This window comes from Amphiura filiformis, chromosome 11 (assembly GCF_039555335.1).
Source record: "Amphiura filiformis chromosome 11, Afil_fr2py, whole genome shotgun sequence".
Lineage (NCBI taxonomy): Eukaryota > Metazoa > Echinodermata > Ophiuroidea > Amphilepidida > Amphiuridae > Amphiura > Amphiura filiformis.
Window position 1 is genome coordinate 4,861,803 of NC_092638.1, and position 21,919 is coordinate 4,883,721.

Sequence of the window (21,919 nt, forward strand, 5' to 3'; positions counted from 1 at the left end):
TTTTACTGATACAACAAACTTTTGTTCATGCTAAGAAAGAATATTGAAGTTGAGATGTTAATGTTATTATTTTATTCACTGACTGTGTGAATGCCCCTTGATTTATGATGCTTCTGCCGCCACTGTCAATTAAGAATAACAATTGGAATTGAATTGAATTGACATGAAATGCTGGGTGAATCGAATCAAAACAGATTAAAATTTAATTTTGACGCATTGAATTGGAATTGAATCAAAATGATTTGAAACAAGATAGAATCGAATAAAACAAATTATGAATTGGAGAATCAAATTGGAATTGAATCTAAATAAGTTTAATGGCAAATGAATTGAATTGAAATCAAAAACCTCAATCAAAATAACACTAATTTAAAGTCCCCTAAGACACCCAACTCAGGGCACATGCCCTCGCTTGCCCTAATAAATATAAATTTGATAAAGAATGAGCATAAAATATAGGGGTTGATTTATGACAGGCCATAGGCATAATAGAGAATAACATGCATCAGGAGTAGGCCTAGATAGCAATGAATGCTAATATCAGCAGTAGATATAGGCCTAGCAATAAATGCTTTTAGCAGAGGGGCCTAGATAGCAATAAATGCAATAAGCAGATAGCAATCAGCAGTATAGATATTAGCAATAAATGTTTTTTAGCAGTAGGCCTATATAGAAATAAAAGCAGTCAACAGTACTGTAGATAGCAATGAATGCTATCTGCAGTAGGTAGCAATTAATGCTTTTAGCAGTATAGATAGCAATAAATGCAATCAGCTGGAGATAGCAATAAATGCTATCAACAGTAGACAGCAATAAATGCAATAAAAGGTAGGAAATACATTTTTTCATCAACATAACACCATGTTTTGCCGTGATATACTTCACATTTTGGGGTCCACTCCATAACTAAATCGGCGAGTCCAAGAGTCAGCGCACGGCTTGGGGCAGGCGCACTACGGCAGAGCACTATGATGGTAAAGACTATCACACGAAGAGGGTGATGGTAAAAATGGTAATCAACCAATGAACTGTCTAGAATTTATGTATGAGTGATATAATAATAAATGCTATCAGCAGTAGATAGCATTGAATTCTATCAGCAGCAGATAACAATAAATGCTTTTAGCAGTAGATAGAAATAAATGCAAGCAGCAGTAGACAGCAATAAATATTATCAGCAGTAAACTGCAATAGATGCTATCAGCAGTACATAGCAATGAATGATATCAGTAGAAGATAGCAATGCTATCATCAGTAGACAGCAATAAATGATATCAACAGTAGATAGCAATAAATGCTATCAGCAGAAGATAACAATAAATGTTATCAGCAGTGCAGTAGATAAGATAACAATAAATGCTATCAGCAGTAGACAGCAATAAATGTGTTCAGCAGTAGACAGCAATAAATGCTATCAGCAGTAGACAGCAATAAATGCTATCAGCACTAGACAGCAATAGATGATATCAGCAGTAGATAGCAATGATATCAGGAATAGACAGCAATAAATGTTATTATATTAGCAGTAAATAACAAAATGCTAGTAGCAGTAGACATCAATAAATGCTATCAGGAATAGACAGCAATAAATGCTATCAGCATTAGATAGCAATGAATGCTTAAATCAGTAGATAGCAATAAATGCTTACAGCAGTAGATAGCAATAAATGCTTACATTAGTAGATAGCAATGAATGTTATCTGCAGAAGATAACAATAAATGCTATCAGCAGAAGATAACAATAAATGCGATCAGCAGTATACAGCAATAAATGCTATCAGCAGTAGACAGTAATAAATGCTATCAGCAGTATAGACAGCAATAAATGCTATCAGCAGTAGACAGTAATAGATGCTATCAGCAGTAGATAGCAATGAATGATATCAGTAGAAGATGGCAATAAATGCTATCAGCAGTAGATAGCAATGATATCAGGAATAGACATCAATAAATGCTATTATATTAGCAGTAGATAACAAAATGCTAGCAGCAGTAGACATCAATAAACGCTATCAGGAATAAATGCTATCAGCAGTAGGTAATAGAGAATAATATTAGGAATAGACAGCAATAAATGCTATCAGCATTAGATAACAATGAATTCTATCAGCAGTAGATAGCAATAAATGCTTAAAGCAGTAGATAGCAATAAATGCTATCAGCAATAGACAGCATTCCGGCTTGTTGAATGGAACAATCCATCTTTCACCGAGTGATTATATTTCGACCATCACACTCATAGACAGTTAATATTTGTATACTATCAGCAGTAGATAGCAATAAATGCTATCAGCAGAAGATAACAATAAATGCAGTAGATAGCAATGAATGCTATCAGCAGTAGATAGCAATATACGCTTTTAGCAGTAGATAGTAATAAATGCTATAAGCAGTAGATAGCAATAAATGCTATCAGCAGAAGATAACAATAAATGCTATCAGCAGTAGACAGCAATAAATGCGTTCAGCAGTAGACAGCAATAGATGCTATCAGCAGTAAATAGCAATGAATGATATCAGGAATAGACAGCAATAAATGTTATCAGCAGTAGATAGCAGTGAATGTTATCAGCAGGAGATAACAATAAATTCTATCAGTAGTAAACAGCAATAAATGCTATCAGCAGTAGACAGCAATAAATGCTATCAGCAGTAGATAGCAATGAATGATATCAGGAATAGAAAGCAATAAATGCTATCAGCAGTAGATAACAAAATGCTAGCAGCAATAGACATCAATAAATGCTATCAGGAATAGACAACAATAAATGCTATCAGCAGTAGATGGCAATAAATGCTATCAGCAGTAGATAATAGAGAATAATATTAGGAATAGACAGCAATAAACACTATCAGCATTGGATGCCAATGAATGCTATCAGCAGTAGATAGTAACAAATGCTTACAGCAGTAGATAGCAATAAATGCTATCAGCAATAGACAGTAATAAATGCTTTCAGCAGTAGATAACAAAATGCTATCAGCAGTAGACGGCAATATATGCTATCAGAAAGGTCAAAGTTGTGACCAAATACTTGAGGTATTATACCATAAGAACTAATAGGCTATGCCTTTACTACTATTGTGTTGAGATCATATAGGTTTAAATAATTAGACTATATAACATCAGTCTTCACATTGTACTAGCCCTATTAGGACTTCAATTTATTACATTTCCAATCAGTAGACTGTACAAAAATAGAAACCATCATCAAATATCACACTTAGAAAAATAAACTACAAATTGTGCTTCATTATTATTGAGAAATGTTGATATGGTGGTATAAAATTTTATAAAATTAACTAAAAATTGCACTAGTTTTTTACACAATATACACAAATTAGAAAGACGGTACTCTTTAAATGTACACCAAGTGGAATGAGTGAAAAACAAGAGAGAGAGTGAAATGGAACACAACCCCTTTTTGAGTGGAAAAATTTCACTATTAAAGAATTGTAAAATGTAGCCTGTATACTCTCAAAAGAGTAAATATTGCCTAAAGAAAATGTACTTTCTTTCATTTTAGAGTGTTTTCCACTCAAAAACGGGTTGTCCTTCGTTCAACTCCTTGAAAGAGTGGAAATTCACTCAGTATGTAACAATACTGAGCCATGCTATGCAGGCAATCAATTTTGAACACTGAGCTATTCCCAGTAAAACATTTTACAAAATTCAAAAAACGTTTTTGAAAATGTATGCAAAACATTCAACATCAAGTATTGACAAAATAATTTACAAAAATATTTGCCAAAAATATTTTGCAATAAGGCCTAAAAATTGGTTGATTGGCGTAACCATACAGCGGAAACATGGCATGTTGCCTCAGGGGATCGACGCTAAGTCAGGTACCGCGTGAGCAAACTCAAAATAAGCATAAACGGCGTAGCGGCGTACACAAGAAACTTCTCGCGTAAGATAAGCGATGTCGCCAGGTCTGTACGCTGTACCGGCGTCAGCTGAATAATAGTGTACGCTTAGAGGGCACAGGCATGGAAAATTCCAATCTGTGTATTAATAATCTAAGGGCGTAACACACACACACACACCCCCACACAAAATTAGGGTAGGTAGGTTGGGATTTTTTTTTTTACTTTTAAAGCTGTAAATTGCATTTGATAAGGCCTTGAAATTCAATTTTTTATTTATTTATTTATTTTTTATATTTTGCAAAAAAAACACTCTTGGGTCGGGCCTAATTTTATGGTTGGTCGGGTTACGCCAATCAAACAAATTTTGTTAAGCCTAACACTTTGACAACATTAAATATTGCATAATTAGACATTTTTAAAGACTGTACAAAAATAGAAACTATGTTATTATCAAATGCCACAGTAGCCTAGGTGGTATAAAATGTTTATAAAAATAACTAAAATTGCACTAGTTTGTTACACGATATTTAAACAAGAGAGACAATGGCGACAATACTGATTCACATTATGCATGATTTGCTCCACAGTGACACCCTCAAATTATCTTGAATTTTTACTTTTGAAGCAGCTGTGAGGTTTATTAATGTTACCTCATTATTTTGGGTTAAAATGAGTAGAAAACCTCCTTGACAGTTGTTACTAATATTATGTAATACAGTATTGGCAAAGAACAACAAAATCAAAATTTGACCAAAATCATTTTAATAACATAAAATATTTTTGAAAATTGGATGCAAAACATTCAAGATCAAAGTGATGACAAAGTATTTTGCAAAAATGTTTTTCAAAACTATTTTGCAATGTTGTTTTAATGTTTTTTCATATAAAAACGTTATAAAACTGTTTTATGCCCTTTATATAACCTGACATTTAAATGTTATTAAAACATTTTGACCAAACCAAAACACACTTATTACCAATATTTTTGTGTTGCTGGGTAGTTTATTTTTAACAACTTGTCCATAAACCAAGCATACTAAAAACTACTAAAATTCTCACATCCCTATCATGCCTATGCAAAACGTTTTTTATACAGAAAATGCTTAAATGTCACGGGTACAAAATATGTTAATAACATTCAAAAACATTGCAAAACATTCACACCATAATGTTGTTTATTTAAGGGTTGACAAAATAATTCTAAATTTTTCATGACCATTGTATAACCTGCCATCAAAATGTTGTGACTAAATAAAAGCAAACAGTGGCGGCACCAGGAATTTTTTCGGGGATTGGTGGGCAAAGTGAATATCAGGGGCGGCAAAATCAACAAATTTGCCACAAAAAGGGGGAATTTGTGTAATTTTAGGGTTTTTTTGCCATGAAAGTGGGGGGGGGGGCAAGAGAATACTGGAAGGGCATGGGAGAATGCCCCCCTAGCACCGCCACTGAAAGAAATATACATTTAAAACACATTTATAAAACATTTGTGTTTGCCTGGATATTTGGTTCTTTATGTTGATGTTTGCTCCCTTTGCCTGTGTCTCAATTTTACGACAATTTAAAATGAAATTTAAAAGACTATTTTACATATGACGTCCTGTCAACCAGATCAAAAATGCCATACTGCGCAGGTCAGTAACCAATCAAGTCACATCTTTGCTCTGACGTCAGACACAAACTATAGTCTCTTTAATTCAGTCATCAATTACAAGGTCTGTGATTTTACATATTTTACTTTGCAGCACACCATGAATACCCCATACTCCATACCCCACCCTACTCTAATGGTTTTTGATAACTTATTTTACTTTGCAAGATATCATTTTGTGAATCTGGGAATGAATCATTACCATTCAATGATTATCCATCATAACTGCCCCACCCCTCCTATCATTTCTATGATGAGTATCCATCATGAATACTCCCTCCTCTACCCCTCCAATCCCCCACCCCACTCAAAAACCAGGGGGGGGGGCAGGGACTCACTTTTCAATATCTCATTTTACTTTATTGCAGCACATTATTTGGTGAATTTGGGAGTGACCATTTCCAGTGGATAAGTATCCATCTTTAATTCCCCCTCCCCTACCCTCCAATCCCCACCCCATCCCAAGTGGTTTTCAATAACTCATTTTACTTTGCAGCACATCATTTGGTGAATCTGGGAGTGAGCCATTTCCATTGGATGAGTATCCATCATGAATACACCCTCCTCCACCCCTCCAATCCCCCACCCCACTCAAACGGTTTTCAATATCTCATTTGACTTCAATTGCAGCACATCATTTGGTGAATCTGGGAGTGAACCATTACCATTAGATGAATATCCATCATCTGAAGAACTCCATAATTTTGGATGTTGAAGGTATCCATTTATGACATCGCTTCTGCTATAGTCAAAAACATCTAAGTTATCCTGGCAGCTAAATCTCATATTTTCAGTGCAACTGTCATCTGTTTTATTGCAGTCATTTTCAGTTTCTGGTAATACTGGCTCTATAGTTTCTGTGTTTTTATTATCGCCATAAATTATATGGCCTTTTCGTAAACTCATGTTATCAAACTCACCATTTTTGTTTTCATGACTGCATATCCCCTCACCTAATTCTTTGATTTGAAATCCAATGCATGCAATGGATGCTTTGCAATAAGTTTGATCTTGATTTGATGAAATTACGTTGTTGCTTCCATCTGACATAAAATCAATAATTGTCTCATCGCTATTGCTTGTACTGCCCATATTCTCTAAAATATTATTTGAATAACACTGTATTGCACCCTCTTGTGGTGAGTGTGGCATCTGAATGCAAAATGGGAATATTTGACTGTGTTGGACATATGCATCAACTTCTACTGATGTTTCTTCATTAGTCCATTTTATCTTTTCTGATGCATGTTGGACATATGCATCAACTTCTTCAATTTCTTCTGATGTTTTTTGATAAGTGTCTTCACTTTTTTCTGCATGAATGCTTGTATCTGCCTCATTAGGCAATGCTAGATTGTTTGAAGAATTGCAATGACTTTGGTAACCATGGTAACCATTATGATGAAATTGAACATCTTGAATTGATGATGACTCATTATCCTTGATATGTTTGTTGTTCAAAGGGTGTACTAATTGTTCACTTACATTTTCATTTCTGTCCTGATTTGTTTTATCACACCTAACGAGGGAACCCTGTGATGTCATTGTGTAATAGAGTATCTCATCTCTATCATCATCAGCAACAGCTGCTGTAGCATCATCACCATCATCATCAGCACCATCATAGTACACCCTGACATCATCGCTACCCATGTCATCACCATAGCAACCAATTTCATTGTCAGTAGGTGAAATAACAGATACACATGTTTCAAGTAGGGGGTCAAAATCAGCAGCTTCTGTATTTTGATTGTAAGAGAAGTTTTGAAATAAAGTCACAGTGACATCAGTGTTCTGGGGATGAATGCTATTGATGCTTGTATGAGCATAATTGTCAGGTCTTTGTGTACAAAGCTCATCTTGGGGATGTCTGCTATTGATGCTAGTATCAGCACAATTGTCAGGTCTTTGCGTACAAAGCTCATCAAAATCTTCTGGTTCTTGAACTCTGAACCTTCCATGGACTGTGTTTATGTTGAAATTACTTCTCTGTAAAGGAAAATTAAGAAAAATAAAAAATTCTTGATTTAGACTTTGATTTGAAATAGAATAGAGAAATACCATATTTGACCTAATTAACACCCCCATAAGCTATTCCATTTGAAATCCATACACCCCTATGGAAGACATAACCTTAATCTTCCACACAGGGGGTGTAGATTTGAAATGGAGTTCCCATTCAGGTAACCAGGCCCATTTGCAATTCACACTTCCTGTGTAGAAGATTAAGGTCATGTCTTCCATAGGGGGTGTATGGATTTCAACTGGAATAGCCCAATAAACGCCCCTACAGACAAGTGACAACTGTCTAACTGTCATAAAATATGTAGGCCTACATCCATATCAAAATGATGTACTTGTCGGCTGATACATGTTTCTCTTTTACATAATAGCTAGGAATAAATACCAGACTCATCTCAAGTGCATGGAGGTCACTTCATATCATCCCCAAGTCGGTTTAGGAATACAGAGAACATTCCGTAACCATATGACTTAGGGATGATTTGAAGTGACCTCCACTTGAGTTGAGTCTGGTATTTATTCCTTACTATTATATGAAATGAGACACATGTAGCGACAAGTGCATTATTTTGATATAGATGTACACAAATATGCCTCAAAATTACACATAATTATTGATGGTCAAGTTAAGTATAAAGTAATTTTAAAGCCATAATGTAAGATCTATAATATGAAATTGGTTAATTGTTTTTTAACATATTTGCAATATTGTTTGCTATATTTGCAATATTTATAAATGTCCCAACTTACAGCAAAGTAGAATTGGCCAACGTTGTTATGTTAAGGTTGGTCTGAACCCTGGAATTATGGAAACTTCGGGCCTCATAACTTCTAAATTGTTGGTCTAAAGTATATAAAAGTATACATATTTAGAATGGCAAAGACTTGATAAGTTCAGCTGAGAGGTCAAATTTGGGCCAAAATGGCACTTTTGGCCCAAAATCTCAAAAATAACGGTTTTGGCCCACTTCTTTTTGTGCACCATAACAAAAAATTCTTGGGCCAAAATTTTTTTATTAATTTTAAAAACTAGATCAAAATATCTAGGACCCGTTTTTCATTTTTTTGAATTTCGACTAACTTTGAGAAATTTTCCCCAAAAATGGTCAAAAAAATGCACAATTTTCAAAAAAATCATAAAAAAGCCCGATTTTGGCACAAATTTCAAATATTTTTGGTGAAAATGGTAAAAAAACAAAAAAATGAAAAAACGGGTCCTAGATATTTTGATCTAGTTTTTAAAATTAATTAATAAAATTAAATTTTGGCCCAAGAATTTTTTTGTTATGGTGCACAAAAAAGAAGTGGGCCAAAACCGTTATTTTGGGGATTTTGGGCCAAAAGTGCCATTTTGGCCCAAATTTGACCTCACAGATGAACTTATCCAGTCTTTGCCATTCTAAATATGTATACTTTTATATACTTTAGACAAACAATTTAGAAGTTATGAGGCCCGAAAGTTTCCATAATTCCAGGGTTCAGACCAACCTTAAACAGCCAAAATAACCAGTGTGGGTTTTTTTCACTTTACCTTGTTATTTTGGCTTGAAATGAACAGAAACCCGACCTGATAGTTATTACTAATTTTTGATTAATCTTTTGGGTAAAAAGTAACAAAATCAAAATTTGCCGAAAATCGTACATTGTGGCTTTAATGCCAAAAGTATAAGTATTAACATTCAGGGATGTATTGATTTTGTAGTTTTAAAATGTTTTTCCTCATGCTTTTTTTTCCTTCATGAAAATAACGATTTACTGGATATTTCGCATTAAAAACCAAACAAAATGCGGTACAATCACTTCAAAAACAAAATGTGTGTGGCCTACAGGAAACAACTTGTTTTTTCTTCAAAGCTTTATATTCAGCACAAATGACCATACAGGGAAAATAGCCCAATTTTACTTCACTTTAGCCAAAATTATTGAAATTGCCCCATAATTTGGAGAAAAAGTTGTAAAAACAATTTGTGTAAATTTGGTCGAAAATTGTGACATTTGGTACCGTATATCGTTTGGACCAAATTTCTGACAAAATTTGTATATTGGTAGTCCACTTTCAAATTTTCAGCAGTACACCCCTACCCAAATCAAACTTGTATACCCCAACCCCACCCCCAATTAACTTGGATCACTAATCTAAACTTCAGAATTTCTTAACTTTCATACTTACATATACAATGCTAGGCAATTTCACTTCATACTCTGGCTGTTCAGATACCTTCTTCCAGCAACAGCAGCTGACAAAGCATATTACAGCTACAGCAACTGGTAGTACAACAGCTAATACAGTGACAGCATTCAAACTATTATCTGAAGATATAGAAGTTAAATGAAATAAATTATTCATTGTTAGAAATAATATTTGTCCTCTGGGCAAATGGGCATAACAATTGATGATCGAGGGCCGCACAATTTCTTACATAAGGGGTTCGATTGACCCTTGAAAAGGTATGCTTTTTAAAGTTGACAATTAGGGCCCATAGATATTCAATCTAAAAAGTGGTTGGTCAGATTTGTTCATATTGTCTTTTCTATCTTACATTGAGGCATACCAATCTGTTTCAAAATTTTGAGTTACTGTAAAACACTTAAATTTCGCGAGGTATTTAATTTCGCGAGGACCTGAAATTCGCAAAATTAAATCCCTGGATCCTTCTGGATTCGCGAATTTAAAACCCTCAAAAAATCCTGCTTTTTCTCAATTCACAAAATAAAGTACCTGCGAAATTTAAGTGTTTTACAGTATATTGCTCCAGCAGTTTTGATACGAGAAGCAAAAGCGAACAATGACAAAATCTCTGTTTTTATGAGGAAAGGGGGTGCTGCTGATCGGAGAATAGCAATGGCGTAGCTAGGGTTTGTGGCGCCCAGGGCTAAGGATACATAATGACGCCCCCAGATTTTTAAAATAATTGTGGCACCAGGGCATGTGCCCCACCTACCCCGCTACACCACTGGAGAATAGAGTTTCATATTCAGTGGGATGTTTGTCTGTCCAGCTGGGGGGCCAAGGGGCAGATTTTTGTTCCATTGGTTCAAATAAGTCCTACGGTTCATTTAGAGTGGTCTAACTGTGACCTCATCAGTACCAGGGCCACCAACAAATGGGGTCAACATGTACCAGCAGACCTGCTACTAAAATGATTGCATTAATGTGCAATTTTAATGTAAACTGGGCCAAAAGAGATGCACCTTTTGTTCAATTTGGTCTTGTATTTAACAGTGTATTCTTTCACTTACCTTTCTCTGGATATATTATTTGAATTGATGTTAAACCTTCTGGTGGGTGGTTACCATGGTTACTAGCACTGGTGAAAGCTGCTGTGTCAATGTTATGCTCAAATACAGTGGTTGAAACTAAAATGAATATAGCATTCAAATGCATTAATATCTTAGTTAAATCAATACTGTAACATTTGCTGAGGAGGACGACCTCAATATGTTTCAAAATTCTGTTTTTTACATGATTATATTGTACTTTAACTAACATACGCAGCAAAAATCAATACTCTAGGAGCTGTAGTTTTGTCAAAATCTGAGATTTTGAATAAAATGCAGGAATCGTTGTTTAATTATTATGATGAAAATAGTAGTCGTATGTGTACGCATAGTTCATAACACAATACGTTCATGGCGTGTGGGACGATCATACACACATCAATGGATCGTACCATAGCACAACCGGTGGAGTGACACGCATTGGTGCATCGGTGGTGGTAGTAAATTCCAATTTTATTTGCTTTACCTCAGTTGTTCGGATCAAAATTAAAAGTGGAAATATCTGATAATGAAAGCTAACATTTTATGGCAAAGAAATACTAATCTACCCAGGTCAAAATTCCAGTTGATCCCAGTTGAACTGGTATCAACTGGTTTCATTTGATACCAGTTCAACTGTGTTTACAACTGGGCGATGAAATTCCGCCACGGAAATTGGAGCGTTCCAGTTGACTCCAGTTCAACTTGTAACTGGGTTCAACTGTTTTGAGAACACCAGCTGATCCCAGTTGAACCAGTTGGAAAATGAAATGCTCTAGTTGAACTGGGGTAAACTGGTAACTTGGTTCAACCGTTTTGAGAACATCCCAGTTGAACTGGTTTCATTTCATACCAGTTGAACTGGTTTCATTTGACTCAACTGGGATTAATTGTGTACATACCAGTTCAACTGGGATTTGAGATGGAACCAGTTCAACTGGGATCAATTGGAATTCCTTACTAGGTTTTTTTAAAGTCATATTTAGTTAGCCAGCTGGAATTTAACTGAGCTTTTTTAATGGGTTTTCATACTGTTTGGAACTGGATTTATTCATGGATGGTTCAACTGGACAACTTAGCTTCCACATTATTCAGAGCTTAGCAGTCATATATATATATGCTTCTTTTTTCGACTATATAAATTCTATGGTGTCACATTTGATAAATCTGATATAATATTTCTGTGATGTTTTCTAAATGTTTGAAATTAATGTATTTGATTTACAAGTATGTAGAGTATGTATTATTTCTCTTTATTTATATATAATATTGCAGTAGTTGAAATTGTAAAGGATCAACCCCTCCCCCTGTCCAATTTAAATCGTAACTGGGAATATATGAAACACAGTTAAACATAAATGGCATCCCAGTTCACCAAGGTGAACCTAGTACATCCCAGTTGGAACTTTCAACTGGAATTTTGACCTTCAAACTAGGTTTAAAAGTCTCAAGTGGAAAACAAATGCATTTGAAAGTTCAATTGTGTTTAACTGGGGTTGTAAATAGTATATAACTGGTCTAGACATGCTTTTTCAACTAGGTTTAGAAAGTCCAATTGGATGTTACTGGGATACAAGCCCAGTTGATAACACAGTTAAAATAGAACAGACATTAACTGTGCTTTCAATTCCCAGTTAATGTATGTTCTATTTTAACTGTGTTATCAACTGGATGTAACTGGGATACAAGCCCAGTTGATAACACAGTTAAAATAGAACATGCATTAACTGTGTTTTCAATTCCCAGTTAATGTATGTTTTATTTTAACTGTGTTATCAACTGGATGTAACTGGGATACAAGCCCAGTTGATAACACAGTTAAAATAGAACAGACATTAACTGTGTTTTCAATTCCCAGTTAATGTGTGTTCTATTTTAACTGTGTTATCAACTGGATGTAACTGGGATATAAGCCCAGTTGATAACACAGTTAAAATGAAACCGACATTAACTGTGTTTTCAATTGGGAATTGGGATTGGCCTTTCGCTGTGAGAAAGCAGTTGGACCTAGTTGTCAACCTAGTTAGACCTAGTTGACAACCTAGTTCACCCAGTTGCACATAGTTCAACCTAGTTAAGTCCAGTTGAAACCAGTTGCCTATTTCAACTGGTTTCAACTGGAATTTCGACCTGGGTGAGCTCAAAAAAGAAACTTTACTGAATTTTTTACAAGGTCATATCTTGAAATCCTGTCTATCAAATTCTACCAAAATTACACACAGGTTTACTTCAATACTCTACTCTTAACACATGTCAGTAACCACGCAGTTATCCAACTGACACAACAGCAAAATGCACTGACATGGAACAGCTTCCTGGAACACATTCACAGCCCAGCCCTGTTTCATGAAAAAAGTGTATGAAAAGCAGAAAGCAGCACCGTTTTATCATCTGTGCAAGGATCTTGTGTGCATTCTCACAGATTTTTTGTGCTGGGTGCCAAATGTTGGGCTGTGAAAGTAGAGGAAGTCCAGGAAGCTGTCCCATGACAGTGCATTTTGCTGTTGTGTCAGTTAGACAACTGCTTGGTTACTGACATGTGTTTTGAGTAGAGTATTAAGGTAATCCTGTGTGTAATTTTGGTTCATTTTGATTGACAGTGTTTTAAGATATGACCTTGTGATTCACAAGTTGTAAAAAATTATAAGTTTCTTTTTGAGCTCAGTTTATTTTGTATGGAAATGTTAGAATATGGCTTTAAACCAACATGAATATAATTACCTTCTTTCAAGAGTCTGGTACACAGCACCTGTGACCACTCGCTCCATATCTTCTTGTCGTCTGGTAATCCATTATTTACTACACTCCATATCTTCTCCTCATCTGATTTGCCACTATTTTGCACACGACTTTCACTCGATATTTGAAGACAAACTTCAGAATCAGGGGGATGAAGCTTATCAATGCGGTATGATGGACTGCAACGGTTAAACTGAAAGTGGACAAAATAATAGATATTACTATAAGAAGAGGGTCAAAAAACAGAGCCAGATTTACCTTTTGCTGGCCCCTGGACTCAGCAACATGATTGGTCCCCTTGGCTCTTTGGATCAGTGTTACCCCCTCCACCCCTCCCCCTCCCCTGCACTTTAAACTAAGTTAAAGTATTTTTGCTTCAAGTTCCTCAAATGACTTTACCATGAAGCATGCACAAATTTGCAATTTCAGTGATTAAGGGCTCTGGTATCAACATTTGCACAGTATTTTTGTGGGACATGAGAGCACTTCAGACATATCAAATTGCATTTTGAATATGAGGAATGTCCTTCTGAGATCAAATAATTTTGATTTTTTGAAATCCATAGTATAATACAAACGAGTATGTGATGTTCATACTGAACTTTCATGTCTACCTCCATATTGTATTAAATAGTAATTTTCTTTTGTTTTTACTCAAAATTAAAAGGGGGTCATATCTGACATTGAAAACTATACTTTGATCAGCTCGTAATCGACAGGCCTTATAACATCGCGGATTAATATCAAAATATTTTATATTAGAATGTTCTTGTGACGAATTATTAATTCAATTCTTATACTTTGTGTATTTTCTTTAACACGCAAAATACAGACCAGACAGGTCAACTTATAGCACTCTTAACATGGGTCTACTTTTTGGCATAGTAGTAAAAGCCTAACATTTCTGCCTATTTTTTTTATGTAAATGTTGTCATGAATTCTTAAAAGAATAATCTTACATCTTTGGTGAGCTCATTCAATTCTATTGATTTTTTCCACATTTCTACATCTGTGCTGTACTTATATCGAATCCTGTATCCCACGATTCTGCAGATTTGTAAGAATTTACCAATTTGAATATCAAACCCTGGGGGCGTTTTCCATCTGACATTGATAGCCGTTGTCTCCGCCTCCAATGAGATGTTTACAGGTGGTAATGGGACAGCTGGAATTCAAACAGAACAAAACATTTAGAAACTGGGTCAGTTAATTGGTCAACACTGAAAATCCATTGTCCTAATTAGCACCTCTCCCCTAATAAGCACCCTTACAGAAAAGTTTTCAAGCACCCCTTTTCAACCACTTGAAAATGGTGGACAAATTTTGACCTGTTTTTTTAAACCAAAAAGTCTGTTTTTTACCTTTCTGGCCTTTGGTGATTGGGGTAACCGCCACCCCATCCCCCTGCCTATGCCCCTGCCACCCATCCACACATCTAACACTTACCATCCTTAAAAATACTGAATCTCCTCGGATGAATCATTTGAGTATACACTGTGCCAAGTTTGTTGACAGATTCCACTCGGTAGAGGTAATGCGCCTCATTCCGAAGTTCCAGATAGCACACATTTTCAGCATTTATTGATATTCTTTCAGGATCTTCTTTGCAAAGTGCATTATCCCAAGTTTTATGACTGTAAAGAAAGGAATTTAGAAAAAGTACTATAGGTAAATACAAGTAATGTTTGTGAGAAAATGAGTCAATTGACAAAGTACACAAGAAAAATACTAAAATTGCACAAACAATTTTTGTGAGGAGTTGTGTTAAAAAAAGCCAGTTATAAAGTAGTGTGCTATCAGCAGTAGATAGCTGTTTGCTATCAGCAGTAGATAGCTGTTTGCTATCAGCAGTAGATAGCTGTTTGCTATCAGCAGTAGATAGCTGTTTGCTATCAGCAGTAGATAGCTGTTTGCTATCAGCAGTAGATAGCTGTTTGCTATCAGCAGTAGATAGCTGTTTGCTATCAGCAGTAGATAGCTGTTTGCTATCAGCAGTAGATAGCTGTTTGCTATCAGCAGTAGATAGCTGTTTGCTATCAGCAGTAAATAGCTGACGAAGTAGTATACTATTAGTAGGAAGTTGATAAAGAAGTGTGCTATCAGCAGTAGAAAGCTGTTTGCTATCAGCAGTAGATAGCTCGTTGCTATCAGCAGTAGATAGCTGTTTGCTATCAGCAGTAGATAGCTGTTTGCTATCAGCAGTAAATAGCTGACGAAGTAGTATACTATTAGTAGGAAGTTGATAAAGAAGTGTGCTATCAGCAGTAGATAGCTCGTTGCTATCAGCAGTAGATAGCTGTTTGCTATCAGCAGTAGATAGCTGTTTGCTATCAGCAGTAGATAGCTTGTTGCTATCGGCAGTAGATAGCTGTTTGCTATCAGCAGTAGATAGCTGTTTGCTATCAGCAGTAGATAGCTTTTTGCTATCAGCAGTAGATAGCTGTTTGCTATCAGCAGTAGATAGCTGTTTGCTATCAGCAGTAGATAGCTTGTTGCTATCAGCTGCAGATTCCTGTTTGCTATCAGCAGTAGATAGCTGGTTGCTATCAGCAGTAGATAGCTTGTTGCTATCAGCAGTAGATAGCTGTTTGCTATCAGCAGTAGATAGCTGTTTGCTATCAGCAGTAGATAGCTTGTTGCTATCAGCAGTAGATAGCTGTTTGCTATCAGCAGTAGATAGCTGTTTGCTATCAGCAGTAGTAGCTGTTTGATCAGCAGTAGATAGCTTTTTGCTATCAGCAGTAGATAGCTGTTTGCTATCAGCAGTAGATAGCTGTTTGCTATCAGCAGTAAATAGCTGACGAAGTAGTATACTATTAGTAGGAAGTTGATAAAGAAGTGTGCTATCAGCAGTAGATAGCTCGTTGCTATCAGCTGTAGATTCCTTTTTGCTATCAGCAGTAGATAGCTTGTTGCTATCAGCAGTAGATAGCTGTTTGCTATCAGCAGTAAATAGCTGACGAAGTAGTATACTATTAGTAAGAAGTTGATAAAGAAGTGTGCTATCAGCAGTAGATAGCTCGTTGCTATCAGCTGTAGATTCCTGTTTGCTATCAGCAGTAGATAGCTTGTTGCTATCAGCAGTAGATAGCTGTTTGCTATCAGCAGTAAATAGCTGACGAAGTAGTATACTATTAGTAAGAAGTTGATAAAGAGGTGTGCTATCAGCAGTAGATAGCTTGTTGCTATCAGCTGTAGATTCCTTTTTGCTATCAGCAGTAGATAGCTTGTTGCTATCACTAGATAGCTGATGAGGAAGTATACTATTAGTAGGAAGTTGATAAAGAAGTGTGCTATCAGCAGTAGATAGCTCGTTGCTATCAGCTGTAGATTCCTGTTTGCTATCAGCAGTAGATAGCTGTTTGCTATCAGCAGTAGATAGCTGATGAAGTAGTATACTATTAGTAGGAAGTTGATAAAGAAGTGTGCTATCAGCAGTAGATAGCTCGTTGCTATCAGCTGTAGATTCCTGTTTGCTATCAGCAGTAGATAGCTGGTTGCTATCAGCAGTAGATAGCTGATGAGGTAGTATACTATTAGTAGGAAAATGATAAAGTAGTGTGCTATCAGCAGTAGATACCCAGCAAACACAAAAACGTTTTAACCACGTTATATTTTGGCTTTTGGTTGAGGTAAAAACGTTTTAATAACATTAAAATGTCGGGTTATATAAAGGTCATGAAAACGTTTTAAAATGTTTTGTATGAAAACATACTACAACAATATTTTCAAAATGTTTTCAAAATGCTAACTGTAAACTATTTTTGCAAATATTTTTGCCAAATATTTTGTCAACACTTAAATAACATTATGTTAAAACATTTGCACCCAGCAAACACAGAAACGTTCTTAAAATGTTGTTTTCAAAACGATTTAATAGCATTTAAATGTCGGGTTATATAAAGGTAATGAAAACGTTTTTAAAACGTTATTGCAAATATTTTGGACAAACATTTTTCGCAAAATATTTTTTCAGCCCCAAAATAACATTCTGTTTAGAATGTTTTGTATCAAGTTTTCAAAAATATTTTTGGAATGTTATTAATACATTTTTATACCCTTTATATAACCCGGCATTTAAACGTTTTCTGTAAAACATTTTGTTTGCTGGGCAGTAGATTATCAAAAATGTTTTTTAATGTTATGAAAACGTTTTATACTCTTAATATACCCTTTATATAACCCGACATTTAAACGTTTTCTGATAACCTTTTATAGCCTTTTGCTAATGATGTCGAAAACGTTTTGTGTTTGCCGGGTAGCTGATTGCTATCAGCAGTAGATAGCTGATGAGGTAGTATACTATTAGTAGGAAATTGATAAAGAAGTGTGCTATCAGCAGTAGATAGCTTGTTGCTATCAGCAGTAGATGGCTGTTTGCTATCAGCAGTAGATAGCTGATGAAATAGTATACTATTAGTAGGAAATTGATAAAGAAGTGTGCTATCAGCAGTAGATAGCTTGTTGCTATCAGCAGTAGATGGCTGTTTGCTATCAGCAGTAGATAGCTGATGAAATAGTATACTATTAGTAGGAAATTGATAAAGAAGTGTGCTATCAGCAGTAGATAGCTCATTGCTATCAGCAGTAGATGGCTGTTTGCTATCAGCAGTAGATAGCTGTTTGCTATCAGCAGTAGATGGCTGATGAAGTAGTGTACTATTAGTTGGAAATTGATACAGTAGTGTGCTATCAGCAGTAGATAGCTGGTTGCTAACAGCAGTAGATAGCTGGTTGCAATCAGCAGTAGATAGCTGATTGCTATCAGCAGTAGATGGCTGATGAAGTAGCATGCATTTTGTAGGATACAAAAGGAACAAAACTTGCCATTCTTGACTAAGTCCATAAGAAGTATCGACGCATCGTTGCAAGGTATGAATAGAAGCTAGATGGCTGTCTATCTTTGAATTATTCCAGATACAATACCCATTGAGTACACTTCGACTATAGCATGTGAGGCCCAGTACATTGCCAGGTGGTACTATACAGACAGAGAGAACATCGGAGAAAGAGTAAAATTAAGGCAAAAAGATTGATTTTATTCTTATCATCGGTGTCGGCTCATGGGGAGCAAAGAAAAATTGCACTTAGGCATTTTAAATGTTTTATTGATCAAACTAAGGAGATATCAGTTTCGGGGAGTCCCCTGACCAGGCCCCAGACCACTGCCAGTGGGGACCGGAGGGGGAAGCTTCCCCCATCACATATTGCTTCCTACCTTCTCCGTAGATTTCTGTGGGATGCTGGCCATCATGATATTTTAGATATTTTAGGCCATTTTTGTCCAATTTTGCTCCACTGAAAGATGCCTCCACCTGTGTGAAAGAATCCTTGCTACGTCACCAGACCACTGACTCTACCATAGGGCCTTTTGAAACATGCTATAGGCCTACTCTGAGAACTGCTCAAACCCAGTGATCGCTCCACCCAAGCAAAAAGGTTTTGTGTTGGGGGGGAGTGGTCACTAGGTTTAGCAGTTGTCACGGGTTTAACAGTTCTTTGGGATTGCTACAGTCAAAATAAAAGGCATTTATTCACTTACATCCAACATCTAGTCGTACATCTACTCTGCTTGAATCACCACACTGCTCCTCAGCCTGAATGACACAGCATGAATACCGTCCACTATCGCTAGCTTGGACATCAGACAAAACAAGCTGAGATGTGCCATCTTCCAGGACTTGGTAACCACGGTGATGGTCCTCAGGAAAGGGAATGGAGCCGTTGAACCACCTGATGTCATCATTGCCTATTGAGTGGTCAGCAGTGCAGTTAAAGATTACTCGCTCTCCAATTAGGGTGGTGTGAAATAGTGGAGATGCCGACACTGAAATTAATGAAATTGTTATACATATTTCAATCAGTCTTTGATGATTATTAATTGTGCAGTGATCGTTCAAAATCATAATTTTTGATTAAAGTTTAGTTTGAAATATAAAACAAGAAGTGTTCAAATGTTCTTTTTTATCTCATTTTTTTCAGCAACAAGCAAATGAAAATAAGGAACCTCAAGAATTTAATAGGTACTACACCCCTGGCCAATTTTTGCCTATTTTTGCATTTTTCTCAAAAATATAGCGCATAGGTGACAAGTAAGATATGTATATTATAGGGGCAAGGACTACAAATACTGCAACGAAAATTCAGCAACTCAAGGCAAGTAGTTATTGATTTATTGATCAAATATTGGTTTCCCTCATTTTTGACTGTAACTCCACAACTGTTGTCTGTACTGAAATAAAATTTCCAGTTCAGTAGTTGTAGTCCTTGCCCCTATAATAGGCCTATATATATCTTACTTGTCACCAATGCGCTATAATTTTTGAGAAAAATGCAAAAATAGGCACAAAATTGGGCAGGGGTGTAGTACCCCCTTAACATTGTCTATATTTTAAAAATTAAGAAATCATTATGTGTTTCATATTTGGACAAATAAGCTAAGAACCTTCAGTTAGTGGCATGAATTGAATCATGTATTTAATTTGATAAACTTAGTCAGGTTACCATAGACACTGCCATAAGAAGACCACAGTGACTGAGAGGTCAGATTTTTTGAAGCGTGGGCCGTGGCTAGTCAATGGTCAGGCTTCCTAAAAAATCAACAATTTGCCCATGAATTGGCAACAAATGGGCCGAAATGCAATAAAAAAAATCTTGAGTAGCTATAGTTTTTTCCCAAATTAAAAACAAACAAACTAAAAACTGCATTGCACAAAATGTTTCTGAGACAAAAGTCTGTTCTTTCGCATCATCTTATAAGGTTTCTTTGTTGGTTCATAAATGGATCCATTTTATCATGCAATTTGCTATGTTGGTATATGGATCCATTTTACAACACTTACCATTGACATTGACACCACTGACAACTTTGCAGAACAGAAGTACAACACATATGATACATAACAGGTGGAGATCCATTGCAAATTTCAGGCGTGTGTTCATGTTGACGCTCTGTTGTAAATAACAATAGAAATGACAAATATTAATGTGTTTATCAAATTAAGTGAATGTGTAGTGAGCCATGCCACAATTAAAGTTATTTTGCCCGAGGGGATTTATTTTTGAGACTCATTGCCTTGCCACAAAATACTAAGAAAAAGTCATTTTAGTTTTTGACAATTAATTCTACTTAAAATGGTCCAATGTGATTAAAACTGAGCAGTTCTTTCACTCAAACATTATGCCCCGGACTACATTCAGTAAGCTAAACCTTACACCACACCTCGATTCCTCACAAACTGATTTAAAATCCCTTCTGTTCAAACATGTATGTATATTTTTAACGTTGTGTGCTGAAACTTTAAATATTTTTGAACTAAGATTTTGTGTTAAGTATTGTCGTTCCTTGCATTTTATTTCCTTGTACGCCATATCCTGGAACTTCAATAAGACTTTAGATTTTTAAAGACATGACGATAAGGAAATAAGTTGTAAAATGAAGCCAATTTGTTTTTGTATTATTTATACTTTTGAAAGTATTGCAGTAAAAATGCGGATATTTGCAGCTTACGATGTTTTTTATTTTATTTTACTTAACAGCAGTTATGGATATTTTTAAAGGAATTTCCTGTTTTAAAATAATTATGTCTCTTGGTATTGACTGTAATTTACCAAAGATGCATAAATTTGTAGTTTTTAACATGTTTAGTAATTAATGCTAGGAAGATGTCTGTGAAAAATATTGATGGCAGCATACTTGCCAGAAATTTTTCATTTTTTATGGATGCTAAAAAGAAACCAAAAACCTGTTTTTTAAAACAAGAAATTGTTCTGTAAATAAAAAAACGGTTAGACCCTAAGTTCTGTTATTCACTTCAGAAAATTGATTTCAATTCTATTCAAATCAGTTGAATTCATTTTACACCTGGAGCCTTGATCGGCCTTCCTATCCAATTCCAATTCAATAAATTTTACAATTTCAAAACCATTTCATTTCAATTCAATGCAGTGAAATTAACAACTAATCAATTTTAATTGAATTCTGAGTATTCATTTCAATTCCAATTCAATTCCAATTCCAATTTTAAATTTTACTAAATGTACCAATTTTGTAACACATGAGTCAGCAGCACAAATTCAAAATCAGGTATACTACAGGGTGTCCCAAAAAAAAAAAAGGCCCCTCATTGCACCCTCTTTTTCTCCTATTTCTGAACAGTTGATTAAATTTATTTTGGTATGTAAAGAAACCTTGAGTCGTTAGCGTTAATAAACCAAAACAATTATATCAATCGGCCCAAAACTTTTGAAGATATGCTCTTTTAAAGAAATGTATCCGTTTTTCACTCTGTCCACGGAGAAAGATTGAAAAGGAGTACACATACCATGCATCAAACATGCCTCAATGATAACTTTATAAAAATAACTTTATCTATGGAA

The 21,919-nt window shown here is 35.5% G+C and overlaps 1 protein-coding gene across 1 annotated transcript in view; it reads right to left on the reverse strand.

Moving 5' to 3' along the window:
• Window positions 1–6,097: 6,097 nt before the first annotated feature.
• LOC140164598 (uncharacterized) overlaps window positions 6,098–21,919 on the reverse strand; it is a 42,423-nt gene continuing 26,601 nt past the window's right edge. The window contains exons 2-10 of the mRNA XM_072187916.1: window positions 20,383–20,491; window positions 19,083–19,367; window positions 18,368–18,521; window positions 14,987–15,174; window positions 14,500–14,705; window positions 13,523–13,733; window positions 10,784–10,900; window positions 9,714–9,853; window positions 6,098–7,510 (exon numbers count right to left, since the gene is read on the reverse strand). Coding sequence (XP_072044017.1) covers window positions 6,113–7,510; window positions 9,714–9,853; window positions 10,784–10,900; window positions 13,523–13,733; window positions 14,500–14,705; window positions 14,987–15,174; window positions 18,368–18,521; window positions 19,083–19,367; window positions 20,383–20,482 — 2,799 coding nt within the window. The 5' untranslated portion in view covers window positions 20,483–20,491 and the 3' untranslated portion in view covers window positions 6,098–6,112. The remainder of the gene's footprint in view (window positions 7,511–9,713; window positions 9,854–10,783; window positions 10,901–13,522; window positions 13,734–14,499; window positions 14,706–14,986; window positions 15,175–18,367; window positions 18,522–19,082; window positions 19,368–20,382; window positions 20,492–21,919) is intronic.